Source organism: Clytia hemisphaerica, unplaced genomic scaffold, assembly GCF_902728285.1.
Source record: "Clytia hemisphaerica strain Z4C2 unplaced genomic scaffold, Clytia hemisphaerica genome assembly, whole genome shotgun sequence".
Taxonomy (NCBI): Eukaryota; Metazoa; Cnidaria; class Hydrozoa; order Leptothecata; family Clytiidae; genus Clytia; species Clytia hemisphaerica.
Window position 1 is genome coordinate 1,473,254 of NW_027104101.1, and position 16,212 is coordinate 1,489,465.

Sequence of the window (16,212 nt, forward strand, 5' to 3'; positions counted from 1 at the left end):
ATTTCGTATCGGGGAAATCTGATTATCTACCACAGCAAGTAGTAGTCATCCACAGCAAGCAGTGATTTGTTCAGTAATTTTAGGGCGATCTAACTCGCTGTTTTATAGATCTGTGTTTTAGATGCTCTCCCCGATAGGATGTAGAAAAAATATTCGAAATTGAAAGTCAGAATAAATTGGGGCAATTTTGACAAAAATTTGGTGTGTGGGTGTCTTCTTCTTTATTCTATTTTGTGATAATTTATCTTTTATGTGATTTTACCGTTTCACTTTACATATTCAGCAATTTAACTAATTTTTTGTTACTCATTCTAGTTTCCAGCACATGCTTATCAGTTCAGTTCAGTAAGGATAAAAAAGAAAGTGTTTTTGTGTATACATACATTACATGTGTAGTGTAAAAATTGTAACTATAGCTAGCTGACTATCTAAATCTGATGTCTGATGTGTGACACTGATTACCTCATAAGATTTTAAGTTTAGACCTTTTTTCAAAGAGGCAACCCTGTTGAATAATTATGTAGTCCAGCCATACAAACAATGGATACGATACAGCAATGCATAATTACTGTTTCATGCATATTGTAATAATTATGCATGGGTGTATCATTGTTTTTCTGCTGGACTACATAATTATTCAACAGGGTGGGCTCTTTGAAAAAAGGTCTATACAAAACAGAACAACACAACACAGACAACAGACACCCATTATCATTGGATGGGCATTTCTGTTGCGTTGCTGCTTTACTAAAAAATGCTAGAAATTTTAAGTATGCTAGATTTCCTAAAAGTGGACAAAGACTTTTTAAGAGTGGGTGTATCAGAATGACCTCTGATTAATACCGTAACTTGGTCTAATCTCGACATCCGTCTTCTAATTTCGTTTCGACACCATTCTTTAGAGATAGGGATAATATGAAAGTTGGAATCGGTGATTGAAAAAGAATTATTCATCTCTTACCACTAAGCAAAGAAAAATAGTTTTGATCCTTCTACTATTTTCAGCTTTAGAAAAGGGTGTTGAATTTAGACGAGGGATGTCGACATTAGACCAAGTTACGGTATAGCTCTAAAACTGTTCATATAAAAGTTATGGGAAACATATATTTGAACTTTGCACTCAATGCCTCACGCACACACACTTAAGCTAAAGTTCCGCAAGAGCAGGACAAAAATCAGTTTTTTTGTCAAAAATTAGTCTTTCGTATTTTTCCTTTTTTTTGCAAAAGTTCCAGAAATGAAAATAAAAGGATAATGGTAAAAGCTGGGAGCAAACCGTCAAACATTGTTCTTCAAACATCGTGACGTTTCATGTTTGAAATCGATGTTTGACCGTTTGCGGCGTCGAAAATCGTATCTTTTCAACAAAAAGATCAAAAAATATGTTTGAAACAATGTTTGAACAAGTTCATAAATTTTTTCAAACATTTAACTCGAGGTTTCCCTAGAAGGAAGAAATTGCATTGCTAATCAAACATTGAAAGGCCTTAAAACAGGTTTTTGTAAAACAGTATTTTTGATATTATGCTTCTAATAGGGTGTAGAATTCACAAAATAATTTGCCCTTCGAATCTCCTGCACTTTTTTTTAATTAATACTTTTTTCTCTATCTAGAGCAAAATGTTAAAAAGAAAATTTATGGATTGCTAATTTGTTGGGAAAGGAATTTAGAATTATTATCTGTTTTTATTACAATTGGCAAATCATAAAGAAATCATGGCAATGAATTTTTTCCGCAAACGCTCAAAGCCAGATGGGGTGGGAAATGACTGGAAAGCTACTGGAAGCTTTGTTCGGAAACCTGTAAAAGGATGGCTTCATTCTGACCGTTTGCTGGAAAGTTCAGGTGTCACATATGAAGCAAAGGTAAAATTTAATTCCTCTAGACATTTTATATAAATATTATTAGAGGTTGGACTTTTTATAATTGGGAAAAGGCAGACCCCTATTCCATACAATTTTAGTATAATCATATATACCAACACAATTATCAAGAAAAAAAAAAACAACAAATTACTGTAATGGTCGAGAGGAATTCAAACTTTAATATTTCGATACTTTCAAGTGTCTTTTTATTTAGAAAAACATGGTCTTTACAAATCTAGTATACGTATATAATTATATTAGTATTCTATTAGGGCTTATTGATGATTTGAAATAAAAAAGAACTGTACTGTAAGTGTATAACATTTTTACCATAAAGATTTATAAGAGGGCAGTTTTTCAACTAAGGATTGTTTGAATAAGACATGAAACTCTCAGTATTATACAATAATTTTCACTATTTCAACTATCATAAGAATGACTTTGTCATATATTTTCTACATTTTAGTATATTGGAGCTGTCAAGATTATTGAGTCCATGAGAAACGTACCATTTGAGCATAGAGGTGCTGTTGTAAGGTCTGTTGACAGTATTCTGTTTTTTTTTCTCTAAGGCGAGACCAATTTGATTAGTTGTTTTATCAGGGGGGGGGTACAGAGGCAGGGTACTAATCCATAGGGTATTAACTTGATTTTTTACTAAAATTTTGTTTACTACCACCCACCCATATTTAGTACCGAGTACTACTTCATTTTTGCTGTAAAAAATAGGGACACCCACCCCTAAAATCTTAAATTTTACAGATTAGACCAATAAAGGGGTACTATTGTTAGTTTTTCAGACTGAAAATTGACAGATAATTCAAGCAAACTATCAATGATGGAGTCAGAAGCTTTTGTCCTTTGATTTTCATCACACACTTCTTTTCAAAAGAGTAAAAAAAATTTGTAGATTAAAAAAATTTAAAATCAAAAAAATTAATATTTGAAAAAAGTCAAAATATTACAACAAACTACTTTTTTTTTGAAAAACAGCAAAATTCTGTGAAAAAATACCCAAATAGTATCCCCACCCCCAGTAGTACTGTGTACTAACTTTTTTGAAATGCAAAAATAGACACCACCACCTGGCTATGGGTCAGTACCCTGCGTCTGTACTCCCCTGGTTTTATGAGCTTTTTGTGTCTTTTTATTTTCTATTTCACATTTTTGTCATGATGGTAGCAGTTTTTACTGTAACAAATGCAGTTTTTAGGAGATAGTATAAATGAAATGCTACTTTTATTTTTATTCTTTTGCCAACCGACCAGCCCTTGGGTAGCTTGGCCCGTAAAACAACAAATTGAATTGGCTTCGCCTAAGAACATCCACAATTTTTGAAGCCTTCAGATGTTCTTAAAAACGTTTTGAGTTATTTAAAAGCTTAAGTTTTTGATTTCACCATTTTATGAGGATTTTTGTTACTTTTCCAGAAGAAATCAGAAAATATAAGAATGTTACTGTCATTTTGAATTCACAGGGAAGCAATATCAAGGTGTTGTCTACAAAGCAAACTCTTCAATTTCAAGCCTAGCAAGGTAAGTGAAAATCTTGCGAGGAACTTAATGAGGCCCCCCAACAGTTTGCATGATGACGTGATTGGGACTTTTTTGTAGCGTGATAACATGATTTGGAATTTTTCATTTGTTATTGCGTGATTAGGGGTCAAAACATGATTTTTGTTTCTTGATAAACATGATTCGCACTTTTCCAAAGGGGTGTGTGATTATCCAATTTCTTTGCTGATTTGTGTGATCGTGATTAAATATAGTCCAAACTCTATGACAGCAATTTTGTGTGTCTTTGGATGTCCTCCCAATTAACTATTAAAATGCCTACCTTTATGGATTTCTTTTTAAGAGAAACCATGTTTGAAATCTTAAATTATAGACCTGGTTTCCATTAAAATAAAATATTCACAAGTAAGCAATATCTTTTAATCTAAAAAGGCTAAAAATCAAGAGATTGGGCTTTTTTTAATGTTTGTATTCTTAGAAAATAAAAGTGCCTATTAGGGTGTCTCAGATATTAAAAATGACCCTTAATCACTGTTCATGCAGAATTTTTCAACAGAAAAGCACCAAAGAAGACTTTCAAATCTTTAAAGAATTTTTTCAGTTACAATCGAATATTGTTTAAAAACATCATCAATGATTTTTAAAAGATATAATTTCTAGCAATAATTTTATATGCTGTTATGATTTTCAGATATCTGTGACGCATGGAGTAGTAGGAGGTATGTAAAGAAACCTTAAAATATGTTTAAACTTTCTATTTTTTATTCTGAAATTCGTGTTATTTATAATGACCTAAAAAAATATTTTCCGCTTTTTATAAAAATTTGAAAAGCTGTTTCTCTATAAATCATCACGTCTTCAATATCATGATGCATACCCTTTTTCCATTGAAATCATACAGTATTTTGACAAGTTAAATTAGCATGGTATGAGTTCACTTTTGTTTCTCATTTATTTTAAGATGTTGATTTACAGAACTGTGGCGACAAATCTATGATCACATTCTCCAAGACCACAGTCAAAGCTTTTGTTTTGGAATCCGGTGTTCAACTATTTCAACATCCCATGGAGAGCATCTCATTTGCAAGCTTAGGAGAGGGAGTAAGTTGAGACACAAATTCTTTTCTATAGATTGTTTCATAGCAAAGACAGGGAAAACTAACCTATTTTAAGAAAGAAAAGTAAAAAACGGTTTGATAACAGTTGAAAAACTTTCCCAAATCCCAATTTCAAGCCGGGTGACGGCTAGGCTATTTCTATTTCTCCACACACTCTTTTCTTGGATTTTTTAAGGCTGCCCGCTAAAAGGCAAGTTAATCTGGTGGAAAATTGAATATTTTTGAAAAGGTGAACCCAATATTTTAAATTACTGATTTTATTTTATTTTCAGCAATATGAAAATCTGGTGGCATATGTAGCAAAAGATAGTCGGCTTGAAAGAGGTATGTTATCGTTATTTAGAGAAAACTTTCAACTACTGCTTAAAATATTGATGAATTTATAAATGAAATTTCCTATTATTAAATCTCCTGTATTATTTCAAAAGAAAATTAATGTACAAAAGAATTATTTAACCGTATTACTTCGAATAAACGCTCCCTTTTTTTAAATGCCCCTCGAATAAACGCCCCTACTTTAAATTTTCAATAAACCCCCACCCCTCAAATAACCGCCTCATAGGAGGGACGTTTATTTGAAACAAAGCTTTAGATTAGATATACAACAATAATTGTATTCTTTTTGTATTCGAACTAGTTTTGACAAACTATGTAAAGTACAGGTCAAAAAAACAATATTCAATTTATTTTCTGTAGAGTAAAAAACCTATATATATGATAGGAAAGGTTGTGAGATTTGGTTAGTTTTCACTTTCTTGTATATAATTTATTATAGGTTGTTTCATTTTCGAGTGTGCACCTGGGCTAGCCAACGACCTGATCTTGACCATCGGGCAAGCATTTGAACTGAAATATAAAGATTTCCTGAATAAAAATCCTGTCATCCAACCCGTTGTCGCAAGGTAAAATAGACATACAAAACATGATATTAGCGGACTATTTACTTCTTTTACTCTTTACTTACGAAATTTTGTAACTTTTGATGTATAGTTGAGGCTCTCTAATTCGAGGTTCTCTAATTCAAGTTTCAAGGTGGATTGAATTTTTTCATGGAGAAGGTAGAGTATCGAGTAGTAGAGTGCCGTTCATGAGAGTTTCTCGTTGACTGTGACTTTCAATATTGTCGAATATTTTAGTGTATCGAATAATACAACGTCGAATTAGAGAGTGTCAACTATCTAATTTGTCGAGAAAGCTTGTTGAGTCAAAGATATATAAAAAATAAACCCTTAGCGTATGGGCCAGATTTTGGAAAGAGGACTCGGTGCTACCCTCAGATTTTGCTTATATTGATTAGAGAATATCATGTACCCCAGCCGGCACACAACGTCAAAACAACGTCAAATCAACGTCCATAACGTCCATATAACGTTGTATGAACGTTAAAATAACGTTGTGTGTCAGCTGGGCGCAATTAATTTCTTACAGGTAACATTTCAAAAACTCAAATGTCACCTGTCACCTTTTTTCTGAACCAGTCTTTTCTCTAAGTTAGAAATATTAATAGACCTTAAGGCCGGTGTCCACTTTCGCGCGAAGCACGTGAAACTTTTCACGTTATTTGTAACGTCATTGGTTGATTGAAAAAAGAAGCAATTCCATTGGTCAAAATTGACGTAACAGTTGAAAAAAGTTGAACTTCCTTCAACTTTTTTTTTGTTCGCGCGAAACTTTTTTATGACGTGATCTTTTCTTCAGGCAAAAACGGTTAAGAAAAATCTTTCGCGTGCTTCGCACGAAAGTGGACATCGGCCTTTAGATCGGCCAATGAACATTTTCACCTTGAAAAGGAATATGATTTGTTTTGAAGATCAACTATCCTTTCATTCTTTTTAGATTTGGTGACCCGTCGAGTGCTTTAAATGCTCAAGTACAGAACAGATATGAAGATACCACACCTAAAGAACATACCTATTCAAATCATCATGATTTTGAGGGTGCGACGGCCCCAGAGATGGACTACGACCATCTTGCAAACAATAATAAACGACTCGAAACTCAGGTTAGCATTTTTCTCCCTTTCGTTTGCTTTTTTTTTTTTTAATGATTACAAAATTAGCTTCTTTTAACGGCTTTTGGTAAGGATTTAAGAGGCGCAAATACGTTAAATATTGTAAATATTGTGGTTCAACCGCTTACAAATAATTTATGACCTTTTTTATCAAATTTCGGAATCTTTGGTAAAGACGTTGTCTAAAAGAACAATTTTTTTGAATCGTACACAGTATGAAAAGAAGCTTTTCCGTCTCTAGATTTTAGAAAGATTGAGTATTATAACGAGCCTTGATATGCAACACACAAACAATAACATACACATTATGGAGATGTATATTCTCGGTAGCTCTTTTCGAAGTGCCTGCCATTTTAAAGATATTCTTTTTTCATAATATAGCAAGTGAGCCCCCCCACCCCCCTCGTTTGCTGACAAAGCAGAAATGGTTTTTCAAATTTGTGCTCGTTGTTGTTTTAGAAATTCTGCCTTAGAAAAAGGTCGGAGATATGAATTATATCTTTTAATAAAAGAGTGAGCACTTTGTTTGCCTGTACTGTGTCTTAAAGACTGGAGATTATTTTAGGCCTTCCAGAAAAACCATTTCATGACATTAATCGATTGAAGATCATTTAATTTGCATCATTGTTGACATAAGATTAGCTGATTGTAAACATTACGTAATCATTTTTGTTTATTCTATCAACTGGCTTGATGGAACTCGTTTTGGCATTCTTGACAAATTGTTTAACATTTTTTAACTTGTTTCACCAAAAAAAAGTTTTCAACTATACATTTAAAGCATTTTTCTTGTCTCTGACCTGTTTATGAGGATGTTGTGTTAGATCTGTAGCTTCAAATCGCCATCATTATTTGATTGATTTTTACGGCTATCTTCCGCCTGAGTTAAAGTATTGGACGGTGAAAAAGAATGCGGCTATTATATTTTGATTTTTCCCGACATGTTTCGGACTCGGTCCGTTCTCCCTGAGTTAAAGAAATTTTCGGGTTTAAAAACTATGACCATAATGAGAAGGTTTTAAGGTTTTGAAAATACAGTAACACCTTTGTTTTAAACTTCCTCGTGTCGGCTTTTTCCAGTTTAGAGTAACGGCTGCATAAAGAGAATTCGTGTGCGTAAGGTTGTGGGTTGATAATGCCACTATTTCATCGGCTGAGACGGGTTTCACTTTAGAGGAATAAATGCCAAGACGGGGTTTTTTGTTGTTGTACAGTTCATCACTCACACCGTGTTATTCTTCCACGTCCATAAACCTTGAGCGCCATATTCTCCCTGCATAGAGCTTTACGGAAGATAACATCTTCAAAGGGTTTGTGAATCGTAGCTTTGCCTTCTGTGTTTAACTAGTATCTTGCAGCTAAAGAGATTGATCAAGGCTTAGCAGAAAGAACTAAAGATAAAGTCGTTCGCTCCCAAACCAAGATCAAGCCTATGAAGCTAACGGAAAAAAGACATCTTCTGGTCGTCTTTGACTGTATTCCCAGATTTTACTACAGTCTTTATAAATCAAACACGCACGAGAAACACGAATTTGTTCGAGTTAAGGAAATTTCGAGTTATGAAGATTGGTTTATAAGGCATTGTTAACTGAAGGAACTAGAAAACTTGTTCGAGTCAAGGAGACATTCGAGTTATAGAGGTTCGAGTTAAAGAGACTCCACTGTAGTTTACTTAAAATATAATTGGGGGAGATGTTTTTAAATTTATTTTTCTTCTTATGAAATCTTAATTTCTTTCTTCTTCATTTTCAGGAAGAACAATATAACACATTAAGTATGAACACAAACGGCTTGATATCCCCTAAACATGGACCCTCTATCGCGCCGGGTGCGACGTTTATGGGTCCAGATCAATCAGTTGCCACCGTCTTCGATAATCCAATTTCCAAAATGAACGCGAAGAAAACAGCAATGAATGGTCACACTTCCTTTGATATGGAGGATGGTAAACGCAAAGCTAATAAACCTGGTAAGTGTATCCGTATTACTGGGGCTTATTTAGGCCCAGCAAACTGCGAATTTTGCTGGTCCAGGGCACGAAAAAAAAATTACAATTTGCCGGTCTAAAAATTCAATTCGCCTCCTCAAATGCATATTAATTTTCATGAATTTTTAGCAACTCCAGTGTATTGATTAACGCTGGAGTTGTTAAAAATTCAACGGACCTAGAATCTAGAATTCGCCAGTCTTTCGCGCCATCACCTTGAAAAATATCAGCCACACGAGTTATGAACTCAAATATTTATTCTATAGAACAATTTTGTGTATTATTAATTCGTGATGTTATTTCTCAAAGTTATTTCATGGTTTATTTTTAAACTAACAGAATTGATTATTTTGAAATAAGGCCGTGAGTGACTAACTTGTTTTGGAGTGTCCCACGATGTTTAGGAACAAGTTAATAAGTTGTTATATCTACTCCCCAGTTCTTAATAATTAGATTTCTTCCCCTATAGAGAACATTAAAATCGACAACTCATCGACCGCAGATGAATCCATGAACACAAGACACGAAACAATGTATCTTGTACCTTCCCCTTCACAAAAAATCAAACAAAAGGAAACACCCTTACCGCCCTCTTCTCAACCGAACACGCCCTCTCAACCTACTCCTCCGACACCTACCGCCCCACCACGCCCTAACATGAAACAAAGACTGAAAATCTCTGAAAAGCTTCAAATTCAATCATGGTTCCACGGAGTGCTATCACGTGATTCAGCAGAAGGTCAGTGATTGGTTTAGATTTTATTTTATTTCATTGAATGATCGAGGAATAAAAACTCGACTTAAAACTTTTCCTGGAATATGACATTCTGGATCCTGGGAAGCAAAATCTTTCCTCGGAGTTTTGATAGTTATATTTCCTAAAGCTAAATAAAATTTTTAAACAGATAATTGATCCACATCGAATAGTGCTACCATTAGGGTACCACTTCTCTAAAGACTTCGATCAAAAATGATGGATATAATATATATAAAGGTCAGTGGAATAACCTTATGAGATTTCTTTTATTTCCATATGACAGGCATGATCCATATCGACGGTGAATTTCTGGTCCGTGAAAGCGGTGGTTCCAAAGGTCAATACGTTCTGACGGGCATGCGCAATGGTACGCACAGACATTTATTATTGGTCGATCCGGAAGGAAAGGTATGTCGCTGTTTTCAATTCTTTTTCTGTTTTAAAAAAAAGTTTGAACAGAATGAGAACGGTATGGGATTGGACAAAATCTATCAGTATTTTTCTAAAGTCTGTCTCAATATAATCTGCAGACGAGACAAAAAACGCTGTAATTCTTGATAGAATTCGTATTAAAAAGTGGTTTTGTGCCTGTTAAAGAGATATTCCAGAGTGGAATATTATTAAATAGAAAATAATAAATAGTTTTTTCGAGTTCACAAGCACCAAAAAATCTGAAAAACTTTCACTAGTGAACATGTGTCGAACCTGCGCATGAATCGAGTAAATTAGGGGTGAGTCCATCTGTGATTTAAAAGTAGAACAAAAAAATTGAAATAAAATTGAATTGAAATAAATTATTTTAAAATGCTAAAAAGGTTAGAGGAATGTATGTAGGAGAAGGGTATTCATCTAAAATACAAATAAAGTTTCGTCAGTCATTTTAAAGTAGAGATTCAATAAGATTTTATTTATGTAAAACTTTTTTTGCTATAACCATCATCAGTGCTAGATCTTTCAAAATGAATCATAAATCGAAAAATATTACACAAATACGTTCTGAAAAAAAAGTGTCACGATTTTCTGAACCAGTAGAAAAAATCTTCATTTTTTTCATCTTCATTTTTCTTCTTCATGTTTCAATTTTTCAAAAATCTTTTATCCTTTAGATTATTCTCCTAGGAAATATCTTTCCAACGGTGTATAACTTTCTAATATAGCATAAATGGATGCTGAGAAAATGCTCAAAAATTAAAGTGTCCACATACTTTTGCGACAGACTTTAATTAATCTGTATTCCATTGTTTCAGGTGAGAACACGTGACCACTCTTTCGACACTGTGGTTGGTTTAATCGCTTATCACATGACTCATAACATACCTATATGCAGTGGTTCAAGCGAGGTCTATTTAATACACGAAATTCATGATCTGCGGAGAGACCCGTCACAATCTTTCGCTATTTGATGCTTATGGTGAGTCATGTTAAGTTGAACATTGAGTTGGCTATCAAGCGGACTTTCGAGAGGTCAGTGGTGGGTGCTGATATTAAAATTCGCTGGATCGAATTACCTTCAAAGGTTTTTGAAAATACAATTATTAAGTGTTTTACGTCAAAATGTACGTCTTTAGCTGGATGTATGGTACAGACATTTGTTTTCTGTTGTTGATGTTGTGGGAATGTTGTTTTAAAAACGAAATGTAACTTCATCAAAAAATTGCTGGATACTCTGGGGACTTTGTCTAGTGATAAAAAGGATAGATGAGTGAAACTCCTGAAATACCTTGGATAATAGACCATATATTATGAGAAACTGGATATCAAGAAGGGTCCTCATATAATCAGAGATATTATTAAGATTTTTCAAATTCCGTTGAATTGCTTATAAAAACGCGGGTGACGTCTAGTATAGGCTATGTAGAAGGGGAAATTACCTTGTAAGTAATGAATTTGTCAATAAATCGATCAATTTTCTTAATGTTGTTTTTTATTTGCTGTACACAATTGAATCTGTTTATTATAAAATCTTTTTATTTGAAAAACCTTTTGGGAACTTATTTTGATGAATTCACCAAAGTAGTATTGTTAACTCTCTCTAATTCGATCGTCATTGGACTACATACATACAGTGGGGTCTCCTTAACTCGAACCTATACACCCCCTTCTCACACACTAGGATTCTTTCAGCCAGTGGGGGTAAAAATAACGAACTGAAACTCAATGGGGATTGATATTTCCATATTTTATTTTGGCCGGGGATTTAAATTCTATTGTTTTCAAGTCAGAAAAATCAGCTGGGATGGGAAAAATAGCATACTTTTTTGCAGTGAGGATTGGTTTATTTGATTATTTTCAGTGGGGACAAAATTGGAGTATTATTTTTAACTGGGGGACGGTATTTTGGCTAATTTTTCCAGTGGGTCTGTGAGATGGGTGTGTACCTATTAACCCGACATATACTTACTAGGAAACTTTTGATAGAATTCGAAATAAATAGCGGTTTTGTGCTTTTTTGAAAGGGTATTTAAGAGTGGAATATAGACAGACTTTAGTCCTTTATACCCTTTCCAGCTGTGAGGATTAAAATTTTAATTCGAATTATATTGAAAGAATTCAAAAATACATTTTCGAGTTATAGAGAGTTTACTGTATACATGTTTCTTTATTTTTTCTGATTTCCTAGCTTATCAATTTTTTAAAGTCTGCCTGAAATAATTAAATTGTTTTAGAATTTGAATTAAATTGCGGTTTTGCGCTCGTTGAAAAGATAATCAAAAGTGAAAATTAAAAAGATTCTACGTTGGTTTTCAAGTGATAACTAAATTTTTGACTTCAATAGACGACTTTTATGGTATTAAAAACTTCCATGTTCGATGTATTAGGTAGACTCAACCTGTTTTGTTTGGTATTATTTGGTTTGTAAATTTTAGTTTTATAAAAGTACATAGTTTTAATTTTCATATTTTTATAAAAGGAATTTATGTATTATGGTGTAAATTTTATAATAATGATAAGTCACATTAATTCAAATTTAAATCTTAACTCTCTTTTTCAAGTGCCACCTATAATGGCACAAGGAGTGGTAAAGTTTGGCGTGAAGTTGACCAGATTGTTTCCACCATAAACTGAGTAGATTCTCTTATAAGCCATGGCCTTTAAGCTTGGTACTTACTTATGTAAAAAATCGCGTTTAAGTGCGTTTAAGTGCGTCTAACACATTTTTGTTTTCTAGTTGTACGTTCACTAAACGCACTTAAGCGTTCTTAGACGCACATATACGCACATAAACGCCTTGATTTTGAAGTGAATACCAAGCTTTAAAGGGACATAACAGTACTTGCGAAATTTGTAAACAAACTGTATGCAGCGGATACAAAATCAAAACAAATGTCACATGTCAAAATAAAAAATCAAACCAAATATGGTTAATGTTGATTGTTCAATTGTTTTACAAGTTTGTTTTGGACAAGTGATTTTAATTGTTCTCTTTAATGACACGTGGTTCGCGCAATGTTTACATTTTACTACTTTAAACGCGAATATCAAAAAGTTTTGATATTGCGACGCGATCATCAAAGACACCGCGTGTAAACACTATTCAGTTCTATCAGGGGGGGGGGGGTCGGGGTCAAAAATCCGCGAAGGTCTGGAAGATGACAAAATTTCCGTCCAATCATAGAGGTCGTCGTCCAACCGTAGAGGTCGTCGTTCAATCATAGAGGTCGTCGTTTAAACGTAGAGGTCGTCGTCCAATCATAGAGGTCGTCGTCCAACCGTAGAGGTCGTCGTCCAACCGTGGAGGTCGTCGTTTAAACGTAGAGGTCGTCGTTCAATCATAGAGGTCGTCGTCCAACCGTAGAGGTCGTCGTTCAATCGTAGATGTCGTCGTCCAGCCGTAGAGGTCGTCGTTCAACCGTAGAGGTCGTTGTTCATCCGTAGAGGTCGTAATCAGTAAAATCGATTATAGAGATTGTAGGAGAGGCCTTGAATAATCGAGTTAGCTATATTATGACGTCATAAAAGTACAAATCATGACGTCACTTGACTCTAACTCGATTTTTTATTTAAAAAAAATCTTTTTCGAGTTAGAATTAACTTGATTTTTTGTTTTTTCAAGTTAGCTATCTCGGTTTTCTTTTTCACAAAATCTTTTTTCGAGTTAGCTAACTCGGTTTTGTTTTTTTTGTGCTAAGGTTTTCGAGTTACCTTTTATCTTCCTTTATTGCAGAAAAAAGTCGTCCAGGGTAATTTTACGCTAATTACTAAATGAAATTTAAAAAAGAAATGCAACACGGCATATAGAGAATCTTTTTATGGAGAAATCCAAGATTTGTTACTGAATAATACTGAAAGTTTAAGAGTAATGGACAAAAAACAAGAAATCGGGAAAATCGGGGAAGTCGGGAACGTCTATACGGTTGGACGACGACATCTATGGTTGAACGACGACCTCTACGGTTGAACGTCGGCCTCTACGGTTGGACAACGACCTCTATGATTAGATAGTGACGTGTATTTTCCAGATCTTAATGTTATAAATCAAAGACCAGATCTTAAAATGTTAAATTTTACACTACGACCCACTACGACCTCTCTATAGTCCGCTCAAGACCTCTATGTAATAGACGACGACATCGATGATTTCTACGGCGACCTCTATGAATTAAACGATGGCCTCCGTGCTTCGGATTTTTGACCCCGACCCCCCCCCCCCCTGATACAGTTCTTTTGAAATTTGAAGAGAGAGGGGGGTTTTTCATCGCGTTTGGATCTGTTTATTTAACTTTGACTTCTAACACTAACTCCTTTTCCCCTCTCTTTCATTCAAATCGATTTCTAGTGAGTACATAAATGGCGTTTAAGTGCACTTAAACGCACTTTGGGCACAACTTGTCCTTATCAACGAGACTCATGTTTACAAAATTGAAAAAAAATCAAAGAGAACGTAGTTGATGAGGACCAATGGCTAAGAAATGCAACCTTCAGAGTACCCAATCAAGATTTTAAAGTAAATCCATCAATTATATCGAAAAGTTTACTGTCTTTTGCTGGTAAAGGTTGGAAATTAAAAAAATTAATTGATGGCCCAAAAGTTTTATTGTCATATCTTTTGTTTGATCCTTGGTCGAAATTGGGTCCCGCGTTCCTTAATCGAACGGTTTTGAAGATATCCTTTAATAATAGCAAACAAGTTCTCTTATTTTCATCTTTTCAAAACTTCGTTGTCGAGAGAGCGGCAGAGCCCGAGTTATTGGTGAAGGAATGGGCGGTTGACCATGAGAAAAAACTTTGATTATCAATGTTCGTGAGGTCAACCTTCATCACGAAACCTTCATCGTAAAGAATACAAAATTCTCAAGAAAATATTCAGATAAATTTCTCTACAGCTTTCTTCATCTTCATCCATCTTAACATCTTTATTTGTTTCCCGATTAAGGTTTCTTTCGTTTCTTTTTCTGAGATTTTTACCCACTCGCACGTGTTTTGTGTACAAAAATGTTATTTACAATGAGTATTACCGCCATTTTCAGAGAAAATTTTCGATGCAAATTGAGTTGAAGGTCTTGGATAGCTTAAATATGATCGATTTCTAAGTTATAAAGGTCTTTGATCGTTAAATCAGGTCTTGGATGGCTAAATGCTTCCGTGCGGCAAAACAAGTTGGTCTTAGATAGCTAAATCAGGTCTTGGATAGCTAGATTTTGCGTTAAAAGTTAAAAAAGTTTTGGAAGTCTTTGATCGCTATCGGAGGTCTTTGATCGCTTACGGAAAAAAAATTTGACACGGCGCTCGCGTAAATTTTACAAAGACATTTACTTTTTATAGGGGGCGCCAAAATCAAAATTTACTAAAATTGCTTCCCCAGTTTGCTCAAATTTTAGTGGTTCACGCTTCAACAGTGAAGCACAATATATGTGCAACCAGTTTAAACCAACTTTTACAATGTTTGTCTGAGTCACAGAATCTACACTTATCACATGTACTTTAGGCGTACAAAGCGAATTTTAGCCCTTTTCGCGAAAGTAAATGTCTCTAGAAATTCTAGGAAAGGCCATTCGCGAAAGTTTATGCATGCGAAAAATTCTTGACAAAATAGAAAATCTGTAAAACTTCAAACTTTGATTAAAATGTAACTTTTATGGCTTTTTTTAGCCTGCTAAAATACTAATAAGTCAAAGGACAAATGTTTCATGCCATTCGCGAAAGTTTATGCACGTGAAAAATATTTTTCCGTTAAATTTGCGAAAGTAAATGTCGTGAATTTCGCGATTTTTCGTCCTCGCGAAAGTCTCTGCTCGAGAAAGTTTGTACGCCGAGCACGAATCCTTTTAATAGGTGTCAGCCTGATACAGCGCAAATTGCTCGTCTAACCACGAAACCTGACACCGCAACAATAGTATCACTCATTCATATGTCCAAATTGACGGGAGAGACACAATCATAGAGCGACGGTAGTGCAGTGGTAGAGTATCCTGCTACGGTGCGCAAGGTTGTGGGTTCCACCCCCAGCCGGGTCATACAAAAGATTTCCAAAATGTTGTCTCTCTGCTTGATTCTCAGCAATTAAGCGAAAGATCAAGGGTAAGTGGAGCAATCCAGGGAGAAAGAGTGGTGCCCTCTCCTACCTCGGGTAGATAGCTATCGGGTCGCCTCCGAGTGCGGTCGCAAACTTACTTTTAATTACTATCATAACATAGAGAAACAAATGAGATGGATCTCGATATAATAAGAATCTATCTTCAAAGAAATTTTACAAAGTAATATATATGAGCATCTACTAATTAATTATGATGCGAAAATCTTGTAAATTGTACAACGATTGAAATTAAAAATTAAGAAATGTTCTATTTACAAAGGTTACATTATATTTTTCTTTATAGCTTGGTGAACCTCGAGATGAGATCTATGTTTGGCAGACAAAAGATATATTTTCTTCCGGGCCCAAAATCTATTTTTTATCTTGATGAGTAATAGACCTTTTCATAAATTATGTCACAAACATCACTTGCCTCGTATTCACA

At 34.5% G+C, this 16,212-nt stretch overlaps 1 protein-coding gene across 1 annotated transcript; it reads left to right on the forward strand.

Annotated features, from left to right (window-relative positions):
- Positions 1 to 1,612: 1,612 nt before the first annotated feature.
- LOC136813056 (SHC-transforming protein 1-like) lies at positions 1,613 to 11,742 on the forward strand. Its single transcript, XM_067069575.1, has 12 exons — positions 1,613 to 1,866; positions 2,333 to 2,403; positions 3,344 to 3,401; positions 4,072 to 4,099; positions 4,342 to 4,481; positions 4,771 to 4,822; positions 5,274 to 5,400; positions 6,335 to 6,500; positions 8,262 to 8,478; positions 8,966 to 9,235; positions 9,537 to 9,661; positions 10,501 to 11,742. The coding sequence occupies exons 1-12, from the start codon at positions 1,717 to 1,719 to the stop codon at positions 10,654 to 10,656; spliced, it is 1,560 nt and encodes a 519-aa protein (XP_066925676.1). The 5' UTR covers positions 1,613 to 1,716; the 3' UTR covers positions 10,657 to 11,742.
- Positions 11,743 to 16,212: the final 4,470 nt, after the last annotated feature.

Coding starts and splice junctions, on each gene's coding strand:
- LOC136813056 (XM_067069575.1), top strand. CDS start 1,717: ATGGCAATGAATTTTTTCCGCAAACGCTCAAAGCCAGATGGGGTGGGA. Junction 4,823..5,273: donor AGATAGTCGGCTTGAAAGAG/GTATGTTATCGT, acceptor AATTTATTATAG/GTTGTTTCATTTTCGAGTGT. Junction 8,479..8,965: donor ACGCAAAGCTAATAAACCTG/GTAAGTGTATCC, acceptor CTTCCCCTATAG/AGAACATTAAAATCGACAAC.